The sequence below is a fragment of the Capricornis sumatraensis genome, chromosome 4, assembly GCF_032405125.1.
Source record: "Capricornis sumatraensis isolate serow.1 chromosome 4, serow.2, whole genome shotgun sequence".
NCBI lineage: Eukaryota > Metazoa > Chordata > Mammalia > Artiodactyla > Bovidae > Capricornis > Capricornis sumatraensis.
Window position 1 is genome coordinate 153,101,281 of NC_091072.1, and position 18,737 is coordinate 153,120,017.

The 18,737-nt window shown below is 47.3% G+C and overlaps 1 protein-coding gene across 1 annotated transcript; it reads right to left on the bottom strand.

Annotated features, from left to right (window-relative positions):
• Window positions 1–1,874: 1,874 nt before the first annotated feature.
• On the bottom strand, window positions 1,875–15,223 carry ATP6V1E1 (ATPase H+ transporting V1 subunit E1). The gene is made up of 9 exons (XM_068970754.1): window positions 15,081–15,223; window positions 13,534–13,599; window positions 12,293–12,402; window positions 11,831–11,897; window positions 6,613–6,702; window positions 5,988–6,056; window positions 4,201–4,295; window positions 3,166–3,253; window positions 1,875–2,328 (listed from the first exon to the last, which is right to left on the bottom strand). The coding sequence occupies exons 1-9, from the start codon at window positions 15,111–15,113 to the stop codon at window positions 2,266–2,268; spliced, it is 681 nt and encodes a 226-aa protein (XP_068826855.1). The 5' UTR covers window positions 15,114–15,223; the 3' UTR covers window positions 1,875–2,265.
• Window positions 15,224–18,737: the final 3,514 nt, after the last annotated feature.

The following is an 18,737-nucleotide window of genomic DNA, read 5'->3' on the forward strand; positions in this document are numbered from 1 at the left end:
TCCATCTTTGAGTGGTGTAGACAGCAGTCTAGCTCTTTTGCAGGTCAATGTCCAGCTTTCGCAGCACCATTCACTAAAGAGCCATCATTGCCACTTGTCAGGCATTAGTTGACAGTTTCTGGGCTGTGGGTTCCAGCCCGCTGATGTGTGTTTATGCTGAGGAGCGGAAACAGATCAGCTGCAGACGCTGCCCAGTCCTGTCCATGCTCCCCACTGCCCGGGGACAGTTCTTGGGGATCGGCAAGGAAGGACTCTTGCTAGGGCTGTTTCACTGTCCTTGGCCTCAGCCTCCCTGGCGGTCTGTGTTCAGAGCTTGGTTTGTTTACCCAGCTGGGGCCCAGGCTGAATACCAAGGGAGGGTGGAGGGGCCAGGGAGGGGCAGTGTGCTGGCCTGTGACAGGACATGACTCCAGCCCCCAGGGGCATCTGCAGTTGGAGCTGCCTGACAGGCGTGAGCTGCTGGGAGCCAAGCTGCGGGCCCATGGGAGGTGCCTGAGATGCCACAGCAGGATGCTGGGCACTGCGTAAGCCTCTCCCCCTTCACGTGGGATCAGAACAGACTTCCCAGGTTGTCCCTTACTTGCTGGACTGGGGTCCTGTCGGCCTGCGGGTCCAGACCTTGACTCTGTGCTCAGCAAGCCCACGTCTGGCTGTGTTGCAGGCGCCGTAGCTGCTGCCACAAGTGATGCCTCTGGAAGGTTGGGGGCAGAGGGGTCTCCTGTCTCAGGGCCACTCTGCCCCCCGCCCCCGAACTGGGCCCTCAGTGTGTCATTTTATAAAGGAGGCCCCGAGAGGGGAAGGACCCCCCGTGACAGACCCCACGGGGTGGTTCATACAAGGAATCCGAGATGTCGTATCGACAAAAGGGCAGGCAGACTCTTTAACTAGTGACTGTCTTTCGATGTAGCTTTGGAAACTCAAATCCAAACTTAAGCTGCAGTGAACAGCTACAGCGGCATCAGCAACTGTGCAGGTAAGGGTCCCTCGGTGCTGGTGGCACAGTCCCCGCCCAGGAGTGAGGCGGGGGCGGAACCCTGCCCTCGGGTCGGCCTTCCAGAAGGGCACTGGTCACAGCCCCACTCTTCAGGGTCGCCCGGGGCGTCAGGGAGCACTGGGTGTGAGCAGCCGTCACGGTTGCCGCTTGCCCTCCTCGCACCCTGCCCTCTCCCTCTCAGGCCCATCCCTGGGTGGCCAGGCCCCCAGTGCTCAGGAGCCTGCCAGCTGAACAGACAGGGTCGTCACTGCATCTCAACTGAGTCAGTTTGAGGATTTGCTGTTGTTAATTCTGAGTAAATAACTTAGTTCATCCTAGCACTGATGTGGGGAAAAGCAGGATTGTATTTTAGTTCAAGAGGACCAGGACAGCCGTCCCAAGGCTGGGGGTCCCCCGGCCCCACACCCTCCACCCCGTGGAGCCCTGTGTGACGTGAAGGCCTTGAGGAGACCACGTGTCTTCCCAGCTGCGTCCACTCAGGACAAAGCTACACTTGAGGCAACTCAGGTCATCCTGAGGGTGGAGAACAGACACCTTATCTGCAGGTCACACAGGGTTTTAAGTCTTGATGCACCAAACACACAGCAACTCCTCTCCCCCGGGCCTGCACCGCCACCGTCTCCAACGCTACCAAATCTAATACACCACCCTTAATCAAGCTGTCAGCCCCTCCAGAGCCCCTTGTGGAGGGTTTTGGGCTAGGAGGGTGCCGCAGGGTGAGAGATGGGTGAGAAGGAGCAGAAGGAGAGGAAGAGGGAGGGAGCCGTCGGCGGTCCAACACTGCCGGCTGTGGCTCCTGCATTCTAGATCACCCAGTAGAAGTCGCAGCCCTTGTGTAATAAACCACAGCGACATCCACCTCCACGTTGTGTTTTAATAAATAGAGCAGATTCACAGAATAGACCTTAAATCACATTTACAGACACTTCTAGGTCCAAACATGTAGGCGAGAAGCTGCTGCTGCCGGAAGGGATGAGGCCCACATGCACTTAGGCTGGACGGTGGAGCCCAGGATAGCAGGAGGTGTGGGGCACGCACGCCCCAACACCTGGCCCTGCGACTGCGCGCTACAGAACAGCGGGAAGTTGTGCTGCTTTGAGACAAACTAGAGGAAGGTTTCCTAACGTACTAACCGAGACTCCCATCATTACCCATCAGTCGGAGAACGTCAGCTACGGAGGAGCATCCGCTGACAGACAAGGGCAGGGGACAGCAAGGAGGAAGCAATACAGGCCATCTCGGAGTGTCCGCGCCACGCACCTGCTGCTGGCTTAGTCCAAAAACTTCCTGTTGGCATTTGCACCAAACAAAGCTCCCCGCACTTCGGGCATCATCTGTGAAGAGTGGAGAACTTCTGTGAGGCAGTGAGGTCTGGCAAGGACCCACCTGAGCAGGGCCAAGCACTTATCCCAGCAGAGGCCGAGAGAGACGTGACAATCACACCTGCGGGCTTCAGGCCACTGCTTAATGGGGACAAAGAGAAGTGGCAGAAGTCACCACCATCCGGGGCTTCCGTCATGTTCTGACATGGGCAGAAGTGACGCGCTCGCAACAGACAGAGCACCCAGCCTGTGCTGAGCAGACAAGGCAGGCGTGTGCTTCAGCGTCCAGTGCCAACTGGAAAACCCCAAGGGCCCAACCTCAGGACAGCGGCTGCCATCCACGTGTGGTCAACACAACCTTGGCAAGGAAATTTTCAGTTCACCTAGTTTTACAAATTTACCCACAGACCGCACCCCTAAAAAAGGCCCCACACCTGGGACAACTCAACTTTCCTCACCGCTTTCTGCAAACACAGGAACACTTTAAAGAGCCTGGTGCCCTGCAGCAATTCCGCTAATAAGCGACTTGATTTCTGTCACTCGTGCAGGGGTGTAGGGTTCTAGAGCCTTTGTTGAGCAACTCCGCAGTAAAGCATCTCTTAAGCACCTCCTGATCCATCTCACATGTAGTGAGATCCTAGACAGACAAAGCCCTTGTTCTATCCCCAAGCCCACCCTCATATACATGGTGTCACCTGAGCAAATGACACTAAGTGTCCAAACCTCCATTCAAGAAAACGTCCAAAAACGTACAAAGAGCAAGAAATCTCAAAGACCAAACAACACCACATTCTCCTCATCACCTCAAAGTAACCACAGGCCAACCGACAGAAGTGCCCCCACACTCACCTGCTGGGCTATGAGGTCCAGCCGACTTTCGAGTGTGTTGGACACCTTGATCTTGCGGTCCCCGTTATAGACCTCAACACCACCGGCTCTACAAAGAACACAGGAAAGAACCATGTGTATAGATCTAAGGAAAACAGGCCTGTGGTGCAGTTACCTTCTTCCTCTTGAGTAGAGGCCAATAAACATACACCATCAGTTTGAAACTGTAACTCATCCCAAGTGACTATGTGCCAATTTCACTTTGTTAATTCCAACACCTTGTCCCTCCCTTACAGAACAAAAAGGGGAATTTTGTCCCCATTAGCCAATCAACAGCCCCAGTCCTCATCTGATCCAGGCTCCAGTCAGCTGTCAGCAAACCCCTCAGGGGTGAAGCATCTCCGCTTAATTCTGGAGTAGATGCTGCACCATCCAGGGTATGTACTGTCTGACTTTTCTAAGTGTCCAGACTCAAAACACCAGGAACAGTGGCCCTGACTGGAACCTGCTATTTACCAGACCTCAAACTGCTTGTCGGTTCAATCTCCGCCTGCCACTAATTACCCATCAGCAGAGTGGCTTTGGATCCTGAGCCCTGGGTCAGCTCCGCATAGACGTTACCTCATGGCAGCTGCCAAGAGCTGGAAAGCTACAAGGGAACAGTGCCCTGGCCTCCCTGCCTAGGAGCTCCTGTGGCCAACCCCACTGCACCCAGTCATCAGCAGAAGCACCACGGATGCTCAGTCCACACCACGGAGTCCACCAGCCAGACGTGACTACTTTCCTGGCCAGAGGGAACCATCCCCTTTCTCAGCATCTAGTCACACATGGACCGAGCTTCAAGTTCTGGGTACAAAATCTGTTCTGCTTCTTGGCAGGATGAACCACAAGAAGCTGGTTCACAGAAGGAGACCAACAGGCGCTCATAGGAGGCACAGATGAGTGGGGTTACACTGCCTTCCAGCAAGCTGAGCCCAGCGGACTCGAGGAAGGTCCGGCGTGTGGCTATTCACGCAGCCAGAGCCCTTGCATGGTAAAAGCAGAAGCGCTCCTTACATTTCCTCAGGCAGGTAGGCCTCCTGATCGATCTGGACATCAACGTCTCTTTTGGTTGCGACTTTGTACACAGGGATTGCTTTTTGCACTGCAGCCTGGAAAAACAAAAAAACAGAGGTGTCATCAAAAACTATGCAGGAACCACAGGAGATGTGGGTTCAATCCCTGGGTTGGGAATATCCCCTGGAAGAGGAAACAGCAACCCACTCCAATATTCGTGCCAGGATAATGTCATGAACAGAGGAGCCTGACAGGCTACAGTCCATGGAGTCACAAAGAGTCAGACACGAATGAGCAACTTGACCACACACACAGAACAGTCACCCTCAAAACCAACAATCTATATAAGCAAAGATATTCCTACTTATTTTTAACAGTCAAATGGTAGAAACCACCCAGGTGTCTAGTCTATAAACACAAACGAGTAAATAAAATGTGGTCCATAGATTCAGCCTTAAAAAAGGAAATTCCAACTCTGGCTATGCCATCAATGAACCTTGAAGACAATATGCCAAGTGAAGCAAGCCCATCACCAAAGGACAGGCTTTGTGTGATTCCTCTTACAGAGGCACTAGAGCAGCCGCGTGATACAGATCCTCCAGCAGCAGGATGCGGCTGCCAGGGGCTCATGGAGATGCTGTTCAGTTTGGAAGATGGAAAGTTCTGGAGAAGGATTGTGGGGACAGTTGCAGAACAGCGAATGTAAAGCACAGGACCGTATGCTTAAAACTGGGAGCAACGGTAAATTTAGCGCACTTTTTACCGCCTTTTAAAAAGGAGCGATCTGGGGGAAGGGGCATAGGGTAGATGGGAGAGGCTCTAACCTAGCTGAAGGGACCACCAGGTATAGGCTCCAGCAAGACACTAAACATCAGGACGGAGCCTTCGCCTTTGTCTGGTCCTATTACCAGTTGCACAGATGGACACATACCCTGAGCTCTTCCTATTCCTCAGATCTCAGACAGTGCCACCGCAGAGGGCAGATGCCACTCTGGCGGCACCCGGCCCCAGCAGCTTCACAGTGACGCCCACCAAGGGGCACCGCCCCACATCTAGGTGGGCGGCCCAGGCCCGGCTTCGGGTCCCTGGCACAGCTCGTTAGTTTACAGTGGAGGTAAGAATGAACACAGTTCCCCACCTGGCAGTTTGCTTTCCTAGGAGACAAGTGACTCGGGGCAGCCACAAACATATGGTGTGTTAAAAATGTAGTCACTAAGGGACTAAGCTCTCTCAACCTTGCCTGACCCTGAGCTACAGGGAAGAACGACCTGAACTGAATAGCTGGCACATATTCAGAGCTGGTGGGCTGGGGGCTTTCTACCCTTCTGCTGCCCCGTGTGCCTGCCATGGCCTTGGTCCTCCCTGGGGCCAAGGTCTCCTCGCCTAAGAGAGAAGCTCCACACAGGCCCCTGGCAGCGATGCTGTGCTGTCCCTTAGCTGGCACCTACTGCCCTCCTCCAGGTGTGGCACAGTATTGAGGCAGCACTAAGCCCTGCTGCTCTGGGAGTATGCCAGTTCTGTGTGGCCTTGCCTATCCTCGGCTCCAATCCAGTAGGTACCGTTCTTACTGAATTTTCAGATCATGCTATTACAAGGTCTCCAGGGAGGGAGGAGGGTGTTAACACAGCCGGCAGCTTGATTTCTTTGAGACAGTAAATCAGAGGCTTGGGTACACTGAAGTCAGAATCTCCAATGAGTTAAGACTCTTCCAGTCTCCATGGCTGAGCTGTCATTTCATACACAACACATTGATCTTTAAAAAGAAAAAGGATTTTTTCAAACTTTACCTTCACCAGAGGGAAATCCTGTTTCCTACAGCGAACGATCATCCGGGGCTCCAGCAACTGGTACAAACCCTATTAAAGCACAAACAGATGCAATCAGCAAAAACTATAAAATAAAACAACAGCAACCAGAATGTCTTTATAATTCTCTCAGAGTTGGGGGGAAAGTCCTAAGTTCCCCTAAAGAGGGCCTACACAGCACAATGACATGGAAAGACTCTGGTGTCACACACCAGATAAATATACACAATGCTCTAGGGATGGAAACAAAATACAACTAGGTAGAGGACAAATACTGTTATTTAAATAGCTGAGCAGGAAACACAGTTTATACAGCCCGTGGTCTAAACCTCAATACCTAAAACAAGCATTTCAGTGGTAAAATAAAATTAGGAAGGTTTATAGTTGAGGGTTACAGAGAACCAGTAAAAAGGTATCAGTCTCATTCAACCTGCGAGATACCACCATCCTCCCAAGCATCTCTTCCTCGACAAGGCAAGGAGCCAAGATGAGAGCATGCAAGAGCTGTGTGTTTACAAGACGACACAGGAGGGGCACAGCTGGCTTCTCACACTGTTAGTTCTGCAGGTGTGTGGCCATCTGTGGCACATCTGACCTGCAGACTTACCTGGAGGACTAGTCCATCCAGCAGCACTTGGTACCTGGTTGTATCTTTTACCACTTTGCTGAGTCTCTGTTTTGCTTCATTTAGTAGGTCCTACAAAGGGTGGAAAACAAAAAGTTGTCCAAGCACCTGGGTATCCAGCTCAGAACCCACCTGGGGCTGGCCCCAGCTTGTGTCCAATCAGGTCTCACTTTGTGGCTGGGTTTTCCCTCCACAAACGTTCTCTGAGGTGTACAGCCAAGCAGATGCTGTGCTAAGGACAGACACACAGAAGAAGCACTAGCTCGGCTCTCAGGCAGACAGTGCTCTAGAAGAGCCCTACTGTCTGACACAGAAGATGAGACACAGACCGGAAAAGCAAGTTCCAACATAAGACAGTCATGTAAGAGGGTTCTATTTTTTATTTAGAAAAAAAGAGTCTCTGAACAGAGAACGAAGTGTCATCAATGTTTACCTTTAAGGAGGCTGGACTATCAATTTCAATTTTGTGTTAAGTTTGTATTTTCTAATCATCTGTAACGAACACTTAAACAGAAACAGAAATCTCACATGGTTGCAAAGAACACACTGGAAAGTACTCTGTAAGTGATAAGCGTGCATTGGTTTACTGACTGAAAGTGGACCCAGGCAGAGATAATACCCCTCAGTTCCACTGCTCTCCACCCAACACTGTCAGGAACATTGCATCCCAGAAAGTTTTCCACGCATCTACTCTACTGAACACAATCTCTAGAATGATTGTGGGGGATTTAAAGAGGAGAGGGAAGGTACATGCTCACCTAGAGACCAATCAGAATTTGGGAAGTGAGGGTAGAGAGAAGTGGTTCTGTGAGTGAGTCACCCTTGACCCCACCACTTTCCAGGAACCACTGCCAAGCATTTTAAGCCTTCATAATCTAGGAAGCTTATGGCACAAAGATTTACAGCATTTGTGTTATACAACATCTGGCTGAAAGAAACTTCAGCCCCTCCTTACCAAGAGATCCCTCAAGCACGTTTCTTTATGCTAGAATTGACCATCCACACTGGTCAAGCAGGTAAGGGTGGAAAGGGGAGTTTGGAGACAGCCTTACATTATGAGACTCAAGTCAACCTCTAAAGAGCAGTGCAGGCGTTTATAATAACCCCTATGAAAAATCTAGAAATGGGTAAATGAGTCTTAACACCGCCCACAACTACAAGCAAGGCCATAGGAAGTTTGAGAAAACTGAACTCCAGACAAGAAAGCTAAACCCTAAGTGAAACTGTATTGTGCCCTATCTAGAGCATTCCTGCCCACTGAACAGAGGTGCCCTCCAGATGGGGACGGTAAGTCATGAGCAGCAACGTTACTAGCCATCCACACTCCAGTGATACTGATTCTAAACTCACCTTCTGGCTGCAGCTTGACGCCTCATGGAGAGAGGTGTAAGTTACTGTCTTTACCTCTCAGCCTGCAGATCAGTATTTTTTTTTTTGAGACTTGTCCACCTGAACCTGCCTCTAGGTTCCTGAAAATTTAGGACTATGCTCCTAGAAATCAAGAAATTAAAACCTGATTATGATGACGATGACAGAACCATGTTTCCTTGGTCCTTCCAGGTGTGAACAGTCAGCTGGCCTTCAATCACAGCACCGGAAATCTCTACTTCAGGGACCAACAAATCAGAATTTTTACAGGTTACTTGTGTTCTCCCAACAACAGTAACAGTACCTTACACGGTGTGAGATTCAGGGAGTGACAGGAAAAAACTGTCCGTTGCCTGCTCTGCACGAGGCACTGTACAGGCACTCCTCCTACATGAACCCTCAGGCGTGTGCTCTCCCCATTCTATTAGGAATGGAAGGTTCAGAGAAGCTAAAAAACGCACCCACCAAACAACAGACAGTGGTGACGCAGAAACTCACACCTCACAGAGACCCCAAAAATGGGCTCTAACACTGGGAAACATCAGGGCAGGCAGGGGGACGAGGTCACCAGTAGAGAATAACCAAAGGACGAAGCGCTGCGGGCAGCAGAGCTCGCCTGTTTGCTACCATGTCCTTCCATTTGTTGTCCCCATCCTTTCCTAGTCAACTGCTTGACAAATCCCCTGCCTTCGATAGTTTGATTCTATGCGCAAGCTGGAAAAATAAAGGTTTTAAAAGAGCAAAATGCACTGAAACATGGACATGTTGCCCTGCTCCCCATCATCTCATAGTTGGGGTTCGTTACTGGGGTTTGCTAAACCGAAAAGTACCCAATGGGACAATGTTAGGCTGCAAAGGCCTAAGGAAACAAGTGCTTTAGAACAACTAAATAAGAGCAACATTTATTTTCACAAAATTCTAATCAGCAAAACAAAAGCTCACATTGAGTTCTGAAACGCTGCATGTTACAGAATAACTGCATTTGCTATCTATCAAAATGCTAACAGTTCAACAAAATAAGAAAAAGAGTTCTGTCCCTGGCTTCTTATTCTCCTCCCACGTGACTGCTTTCCCCATGCGTCCTTAGCAACGTCTTGTTTTCCTGGCTGTTAAGCTCGAGGCTTCTCAGGTTGTTGCCTGACAGTAGACTTCTACACCCACAATGGTGATGAGCTCATCCACACACACAGACTGGGCTTGAGAGCCGTCTATATGCCAGCCCCAACCTCTCTCCTAAACTCACCTGGTCTTCTGAAGCCATTCAAATGCCAAGATTCATCATATTCTCCACCTGCTGTTCCTCCTGTATTTCCTATCACCTATCCAGGCGCCTTACCTGGTAAGAAAACCTGAAGTCTTTCTCGGCTCCTCACAACCTGCAGTCACCAACTCCTACAGACTCCAATCTTTAAGAATCTGTGGACGAGGCCCTGGCCTTCCCTTAATGACCACTGCTGCCATTTGGTCTAGGCTTCTCTGCTTTTTGACCTTCAGATCCAAGTTACGCCATAACCTCATTTTCTCTCCCTACATCACCAGTTCTCTTTCTCCAACACAAACCTAATCCTACAGCAGTACTTCTCAGCACGCTCCTTTAGACGCCCTGCAACAAGATTACTCTGGGCTGTTTGTGCCCGAAGAGAACACCAAAATCTCTGGAAAATGGGGCCTGGAGTTTGCATTTTACAAGGCCCTCCATGAGATCTCCATGCCTATTAAGAGTTAAGAGAAAAGGTCAAAGGATACGTTCCACACTCCTGAGTAGGCATCAAGTCTAACCAAACCCTGGTGTCTCTCTCCAGCCTCAGCTCCTATACTCCCTGCTCTTCCGGACAATTCCATTTCCTGCTCGTGTTGTCAATTCCTGGCTTTGGTTCCTGCTGCTCTCTCCAATTCCGTCTCCAAGCTATGACTGACTCAATTCTTCATGGTCACCCTCAAAAGGCTGTAGTGCAGACACAGTCTTTCGTCTCGACTCCTACAGGACTGAGCCACAGAAAACCCTGCAGCCCACACAGCTGCCCCCCTCAAGCGAACCTAGCGAACTAGGAAATGAAAACAGGCGAGTGAAAACTAAAAGATCAAGTTGGCACTGAAAGCAGAAAGACATCTGGGTGTAAGGGTTTAAGAAGCAGACCAACTCTGGCTAGTCCGTGCTGCTGTGCTTGTGCTGTGCTCAGTCGTGTCCGACTCTTTGCGACTCCATGGGCTGCAGCCCGCCAGGCTCCTGTGTCCATGGGGAATTCTCGGGGCAAGAATACTGGAGTGGGTTGCCATGCCCTCCTCCAGGGGATCTTCCCAATCCAGGGACTGAACCCAGGTCTCCCACATTGCAGGCGGATTCTTTTACAGTCTGAGCCACCAGGGAAGCCCTGGCTACTCTGGGGTCCATAATAGGTGTTAAGGGAGTTACTTTTTTTCTCTACTGGAGTATACTTGTGTTCACAATGTTGTGTTAGTTTCTGCTATATGTTAGAGGATTCTGCTAGTTTCTGCTGTTATGTCATAGTGGGTCCTTGCACTTGAGACACCCTGGCAGACATTTCCATCTGGAAGCTTCCTGGTCCCTCTAAATAGGTCCAAAGTGATCTGATTGTTGTTCTTTAAAGAGTCCGCTCTCCTGACTTCCTATTTCATTAATGGAACCACCACTCTTCTAGGCAGCCAGGCCTGAAATTCAGGATTTTGTATCAGTCTTAGAGGAGGCGGCGGAAGATCAACCCACAGCCAACGTCCAGAGTGTCCTACAAAACGCATCAACACTGACAACCCACTCAGTCCTTGCTGCCATCACACTAGTCATGTGACAAGACCAACACCTTACCAGCACCTTACCAGATTTGTGTTTCCAATTTTATATTTCCAGTTTTACAGCTTTTCCACATTGGGCCTATTCGTTTACATTTATCCCTAATTAGTCACCGCTGGCATGTGGAAAACTATCAGTTTCTGTATCTTCTCTTTGTAGCCAGTCACCATTTGAACTAATCACTAGTTCTTAGTGTTTTTCGGGTGTTGTATTTTTTTAGTATATAATCGTAGCATCACAACAGCAAGTTTCTTCCTTCCCAAATTTACCTCTCTCTCCATTTGTTAAGAAACCTAGGGCCTCCATGACAATATGAGTGACAGGGCATACAGAGGCCTCCGTGACTGGTTTCTGAATTTCCCTTTTTTGGTCATGCCATGTGGTTTGCAGGTTCTCAGCTCCCTGACAGGAGATTGAACCCGTGCCCCCTGCAGTGGAAGTCCAGAGACCTAACCACTGGACCACCGGGGAAGTCCCTGGTTTCTGAATTAATTCAAATTCCTTCAGGCTGCCTGACCTAAGTGTATGTTTCTGCCCTGTCCTTTGGATGACAACACTCTCCAGATGGTTCTGCGTCTAACCTCTTCCCTGTTAAATTTAGTCTATATACTTATGAACTTATATCATGAATCCTATATATGATATTCTTCATAAAATAAAAAGAAAACTTCAACACCCTTCTACTGAAAGCACTCAAAGGTTCCTCACGTGCACTCAGGGCCCCAATGTTACTCCATTCAGGCTTTCCCGCCTCAAGTCCCCATCACCCTAGACACTCTATGGTCCTCCATCATGAGTCATGTGACCCAGAAGAGTCTGTATGTTGTCAGAGCAGTGAGTCCTTGAAAATGGGACCCGTATCTTATCCATTTCTTTATTACAATATCTAGTGTAGTGATTTGCTAACCAAAGGTTTTCTCTCTAAAAATTATTAATCAAGTCCTTAATCCAATATGAACTAGTGAATTCTCGATAACAGACAAACATTTTATAATACTATAACTGAAGGGACTAATTACTCACTGTGATAAGGTCATCTCTCGCTCTGAGGACTTTGAGCCTCGCTTGATTCATCAAATTGGACATCTGACTGCAAAAGGCATGGAAAAGTATCATCACTAGAACTGCAGAGAAAAAAATGTAAACCCTTCTCCAGATACGCATATACCTTTCTCTGTATGGACCCAAACAGAACTCCTTGAAATATATGCAGTGCTTTATACCCACCTATTCTCAAATACTACAAAATATTTATTGAGTGCTTACTTTATTGAGTGCTTACCAAGTGGCAAGACTATCAGTTATTTCAGCTGTATCTTTCAGTAATCCAGTGAGGCTTCCATGTTCCCAAGTGAGGAAAGGGAAGTTAAGCAATGTGACCGAGGTTAGATAAGCAGTGAGTGGTCCAGATAAAACCAGAACCCGTATCTGCTGACCCCAGTGCACCTGCTGGACCCTCTCAGCCCAGTGATTTTCAAAGCTCACATTTTCTTCTGCTGCTCAATCTGCTTTTCTTTCTTCTCATAATATTCCATAATCTTCAGTCTTTGGGTTTGCACAAGACGACCTTTCTCAATGTTGAACTCTTCTTCTGCCTACCAAGAAATTAATTATTATTATTTCATTATACAGATTTGACGATTTTATTTTAAGCTGCTGGTGACCAGGGTATTTGCTTAAATTCACTTTATTCTGTATCTAAAATGAAAAAGTGTTATGACTCATCTTCAAAGATTACTCCTCATTCCTTTTGTTCAAAAGGAAAGATCAGTGATTTTGATCATAAATGAAGCCAAAGAGTAAAAATTTAGTCAAGGATAATAGTACCCACAAACAAATTTACAAAGTATACAATCAGAAGATTCTGTATATGAAAAAGATACAGAATTTGGAGTCAGAAGATCTGAGTTACTGTCTAAAATATTTGGTCAAGTAATCTAAGTGTCTTCCCTTATAAAATAAAAAAATAAATAGTATTCTTTCCTTGTCGTTCAAAATCTAATAGTCCTTTTAAAATGATAAACTATATAAATGTATTAGTTTTTTTAGTGTTAATTATTGAGTAGTCACTTTCTTTTTTTAATCTGAAGTAAATTTTTTTTTTTGAGTAGTCACTTTTTACAAAGGCTATCTCAGTGTGTCAACTGTCTATGATTTTCAGGCAGTAAGAAAGTATGACTTTGGAAGTTAGCTAAAGTTACTCACTCACATATTTAATGTTTTGCACAGCTACCGGAACCTTCATGTTCTAAAATAAATGCCTAACAGCTTATTACTACACCTATCACATGAAATAAGTACAGATGATGGTGTCATAGGAGATAAGACTACTTTAAAATAAAAATGCAATTGGCAGCTGAAACATAAGCACTAATATTTGTCCCAGAGAGAAATAAGGAAACTAGTTATAAAAGAAACTGCAGCACTCAGATGGTCATCAAAACAATATTAAACATGCAACAAAGATATAGTGTACAGCACAGGGAAATATAGGCTTTATTTGTACTACCAGAGAATAAATTAAAAGAACCATGAAAATTAAGTATTAAATGGTATATTCTGGCCTATTTTGATTATACCTAGAGAAAATAACAATTTTACATAACATATAGACATACTATGCAACTCAAAATTGCTCTGTTAAGCAATGTTATTCAGTACTAATTAGGAAAGCAAGACCATATAAAACTCTGGTAACTTCTTTAACCTAGGCAGTAGAATCTTACCTTTGCATCAATTTCTTCTGCTTTCTCATTGGCTTCTTGTTCAATAAAAGCCATCATGTGCTTAATCTAGAAGAAGGAAAAGGTTATTTCATTTTTGAGTGACAAGAAAATATGCCTTTTCTGATTCATTCAACAATCATTTACTGAAGTGCATTTCCCTTCTTAGGTAATGTTGCAATGTTGTAACAAATCCAATATAGACTTTGAAAATGGTCCAAATCCAAAAAACCCCACAAACTCTTTAATAGGAAATAAATACAGTTTATAAATGCTAAAAGACACTGGCCTCCAGAGGTAAACCCTGATTCAAATCTGCATTATCTGCCTTTATCACTCCTGCTGGACCTTCTGCTACTAGATCTGACTAGATCAGCACAGCTTAGAGCAAAACACTCATTTTAACCTCCATGAGAGAAGCCCGTTTACAGTCAACAGGAACACACCGTGCCTCTAGGAGTTCCGACAGGAGAAAAGTCACCTGCTTCAGGACATTTAACTCCGCCCCAAGACAGAAAAATCTGCCTTAAATTACACTTTTCTTCTTCCTGCTAAATCTACTCGGTTTTACCCTTTTGCAGTCAGATTCCTTTAGAGATTTGCTGAAATAAATGACCATACTTCTCAGACAGGAAAAGCAACATGGACAAATACTTGAATACAGGGGGGTAAGGAATCTGGACACCCAGGATTTCTACGCGTCTGGTCTGCGCTTGGTGCTCAGCCCGGTCACTGCTGAGAATTACGGGGAGCGCAGGCGTCCCCCTGATGGAGACCCCGAGGAGCGTGTAGGGGTACAGGCCTTCACTCTTACCGTTTTATAGAAACAAAAGATGCCTTTGGTTTTCACCACGGTTTTACCTTTATAAGGTATTCTTCCTGGGAAACCCTTAGTTCTCGCTCTATCCTAATCAGGGAGGGAGAGGGCCGGGGCGTGACCACTACTAGGCAGTGTGGAGGGCAACGCGTCCTTTCCCACAGGGACGCTCAGACGCCGCACGGGCTGATGCTCAAGCCCGCACGGCACCTGGTGTAGACGCCTTAACCTTCCCCACAGACGCTGTTCTTGCCGCCTTGTGATCAGCCGAAGATGCACTTAAAGGAGACACTCCGCCCTTCTGAGCGCTGATTAGATAACGAATAAAAGCAAAGACGTTTCAGAGGAAATGGAAATTTCCAAGGAAGAAACACCGAATTCCTCGCGTAACAAGACTCACAAGACGGTGAGTAAGCGTTAGTCAGGGTTTTCCTACAAACTTCACAAAGAAGGGGCCGACTTCCCTAAAAACCGTGGCCTGAGGATCCTTCCCCGAAGGCCGAGCCTGGACGCTCAACGCCCGCCCACCCCGCGAAAGACGAGGCGCCGAGCCAGCACCGCGACCCCAGGGCCAGCGCCGACCCGCACAGCCCCGGGGCACGCCCACCGCCGACGGCCGGCAGCTGAGGCCGGGCCCCAGGAACCGGGGAGGCCTGGCCGACGAGGCCGCCGCGGGGACCCTCCAGGCCGGGGATGCGCCCGCCTGCCTCCTGGAGCCGAGCTTGGCGCTCACCTGCTTCTGCACGTCGGCATCGCTGAGGGCCATGGCGGCAAGCGACGTGCGGCGGCGGACGACCGGCCGGAGCTCAGGCCTGACACCGGAGACGGGCGAACGGCAGACGAAAGCCGGCGGAGCTCCCCGCCTCCTCGGTTTTGTGAGCTCGACTTCCGGTTCCTGCACAGGACGCCAGGCAGCCCAGCCAGTGGCGAGAGAGCAGCCCGGAAGTCCTGCCCCGCCCCCGTCGCCGACTCGTGACCCCTCACGGGCTTTTCCCTAGTAGCCGGCTTGGGGGTCGCCTTTAGGCGTGTGACTGTTTACTGAGCATTGTCGACTGTGTTCTTTAAAAACGTTTATTTCTGCCAGCCAGAGTTTATTTTACTGTCTTAGCCCTAATGGAAGCAAAAGCGTCTGTATTTTACTTATTAAGAGGTTTTTAGAGGAGCTTTTTGGAGAAGGGAATGGCAACCCACCCCTGTGTATGCTTGCCTGGAGAATTTCATGGACAGAGAAGTCCGTGGGATCGCAGAGTCGGACACGACTGAGCGACTAATAAACACACACACCCACAGAGGAGCTTTACATTTACAGAAAATTGAGCGCCCCTAAAAACTGGTTCCCATAATAGTAGCCTTTTGCCTTCCTGGGGTACATTATGTAATTCATGAGCCAACGCTGATGTGTGGACAAAAGCCTTCAGCTTAATCAATTTCCTTAGCTTCCCCGTGTTGCAGATATTCAGCCTCTTCACTGGTGCCAGACTAAATCTCAGAGATAGTGTGGGGTTTATTTTTTTTACATGGAGTAAAAAACTATTTTTATTGCTTTGCCAGGAAAGGAGGGGCCACAGCAGGCTAATGCCTTCAAAACTGTCTTGCCCTGGAATGGGTAGTGAGTAGTCTTACAGTGTTCAAGCAGAAGCGTGTGATCAGCCCGTGGACATTGTTCTGATTGGGTGAAGGCTGGAAGTCAGCATTCTCAATCTTCTGGTTTCAACTGGTCTGGGGTCAGTTAGAATTGGACATGAAACAACAGACTGGTTCCAAATTGGGAAAGGAGTATGTCAAGGCTGCATATTGTCACCCTGCTTATTATTTAACTTACATGCAGAGTACATTGGAGAGCCTAAGCTACTCCATCTTGTAAAAGAACTCCATTTTGTAAATTCCAGGCAAAAAGACTTAGACTTTGTATATTACCCAACCTTGCCCCACTGCCCAGGAGCCAACCGACCCTCAGGTTAAACCTCCTGACTTTACGTTCAGGAACTTGTGATTTACCTTGAAAGTAAAAGCCAATCAGGAATCAACACACAACCCTATAGAAGAAGGTAACCAATCAGATGTCCTTCAGCCTGAAAATCCCCCTTTACCTGAATATTCCCTATATAAGCAATGTAACCCGAGACTCGGGGCTCCTCCCTATAGCCGCTTTGTCGATATCGGTGGGAGCCCCAGCTCGAGCTTCATAATAAAAACTCTCTTGCTTTTGCACCGGATATCGGCTCCCTGGTGGTCATTGGGAGATTTTGTGACTTGGGCATAACAACATCACGTGAAATGCCAGGCTGAATGAAGTATAAGCTGGAATCAAGATTGCCAGGAGAAATATCAATAACCTCAGATATGCAGATGACACCACCCTTATGGCAGAAAGTGAAGAACTAAAGAGCCTCTTTTTTTTTTTTTTTTTTAAAGAGCCTCTTGATGAAAGTGAAAGAGAGTGAGAGCGAAATGAGAATGAAAAAGTTGGCTTAAAACTCAACATTCAAAAAAGGAAGATCATGGCATCTGGTCCCATCACTCCATGGCAAATAGATGGAGAAACAGTGGAAACAGTGAGAGACTTAAATTTTCTTGGGCTCCAAAATCACTGCAGATAGTGACTGCAGCCATGAAATTAAAACATGCTTGCTCCTTGGAAGAAAAGCTATGACCAACCTAGACAGCACATTAAAAAGCAGAGACATTACTGTGCCGACAAAGGTCTGTCTAGTCAAAGCTGTGGTTTTTCCAATAGTCATGTATGGATGTGAGCATTGGACTATATAGACAGCTGAGTGCCAAAGAATTGATGATTTTGAACTGTGGTGTTGGAGAAGATTCTTGAAAGTCCCTTGGACTGCAAGGAGATCAAACAAAGTCCTAAATATTCAATGGAAGGACTGATGCTGAAGCTCCAATAATTTGGCCATGTGATGCAAAGAACTGACTCATTGGAAAAGACCCTGATGCTGGAAGGATTGAAGGCAGGAGAAGGGGACAACAGAGGATGAGATGGTTGGATGGCATCACTAACTCAATGGAGATGAGTTTGAGTAAGCTCCAGGAGTTGGTGATGGACAGGAAAGCCTGGTGTGCTGCAGTCCATGGGGTCGCAGAGTCGTACTCGACTGAGTGACTGAACTGAACTTGGGTCAATGTGTTTGTGGGCCTCATAATGTTAATATCTTCCACCTGGTGAGGGTCTCAGTATCTGCAAAACAGCTCAAAGGACAGCTCAGAATATTATCTATAGCTCTTAAAGAACTAAAGGTCCTTGACTTTGTTTAATGGCTGAAGTATTGTTATTTTATCTTGCCTATTTTCCTTTCTTTCTGCATTTTCTCATTAAAATTTTTAAATTTATTTTTGGGTGTACTGGACCTTTGTTGCTACATGCACAGCTTCCCAGGTGGTACTAGTGGCAAAGACTCTGTGTGCCAATGCAGGAGATGCAAGACTAGGTCAGGAGGAGATGGTCTTCACTCATTTGGATTACAACCCCTCTTCCCATTATTTATTTTTGGCCACACCATGCAGCGTGCAGAGCTTCCCTGACCAGGATGGAACCCATGCTCCCTATAGTGGAAGCATGGAGTCCTAACCACTGGACCTCCAGGGAAGTCCTCCTGTTTATTTTTACAATGTTGTGCAAATACGTGGTGCTGAGGAGTGAGAATAGCAAACTAATATATGTCTTGGGACTTCCATGGTGGTTCAGTGACTAAGACTCTGCACTCCTAATGAAGGGGGCCTGGGTTCGACCCCTGGTAAGGGAACTAGATCCCACATGCTCCAATTAAAAAAAAAAAAATCCCGAGTGCCACAACCAAGACCAATCAAATAAATATTTAAAAAAACAAAACAAACAACAAAAAAAACCCTGCTACTGCTGCTGCTAAGTCGCTTCAGTCGTGTCTGACCCTGTGCAATCCCATGGAGGGCAGCCCACCAGGCTCCCCTGTCCCTGGGATTCTCCAGGCAAGAACACTGGAGTGGGTTGCCATTTCCTAAGTACATGTCTAATCACGTATGAAATTAATGTCTGGGACAGATGTGGCACTATCCAGATAAGTGTGCTTTTGATTTTTGGAAAACAGTGTGCTGATTTTTATGATTTATTATTATTCTAAGACATTAAAAAATACAGAAAAGTACGAAGAATAATTCAAATGTACATGTACCACCATCCAGTTGAGAATCAGCATTTGTCACATTTGCCTTAGGGCTTCTCTTTTTAAATAAAAGATACAGATACACTTAACATTCCCTTTTGTGCAGCTCCCCCCCTCCCCATAAGAACCAGGTTAAGTTCACAGAGTGAAGCAGAAGTGAAAGTTACTAGGAGTAACACACCAAAATTAACTAGTTGGTGGTTTTCCAAATCCAATTTCCTCCTATATTAGCTTAG

What these genes read in the sequence shown, in the direction of transcription:
- ATP6V1E1 (XM_068970754.1), bottom strand. Translation starts at nt 15,113, where the DNA reads ATGGCCCTCAGCGATGCCGACGTGCAGAAGCAG. An exon ending in ATGCCGACGTGCAGAAGCAG is followed by an intron (nt 13,600 to 15,080) that starts GTGAGCGCCAAG and finishes TCCTTCTTCTAG; the next exon opens with ATTAAGCACATGATGGCTTT. An exon ending in AGGATTTCCCTCTGGTGAAG is followed by an intron (nt 4,296 to 5,987) that starts GTAAAGTTTGAA and finishes TTGTTTTTCCAG; the next exon opens with GCTGCAGTGCAAAAAGCAAT.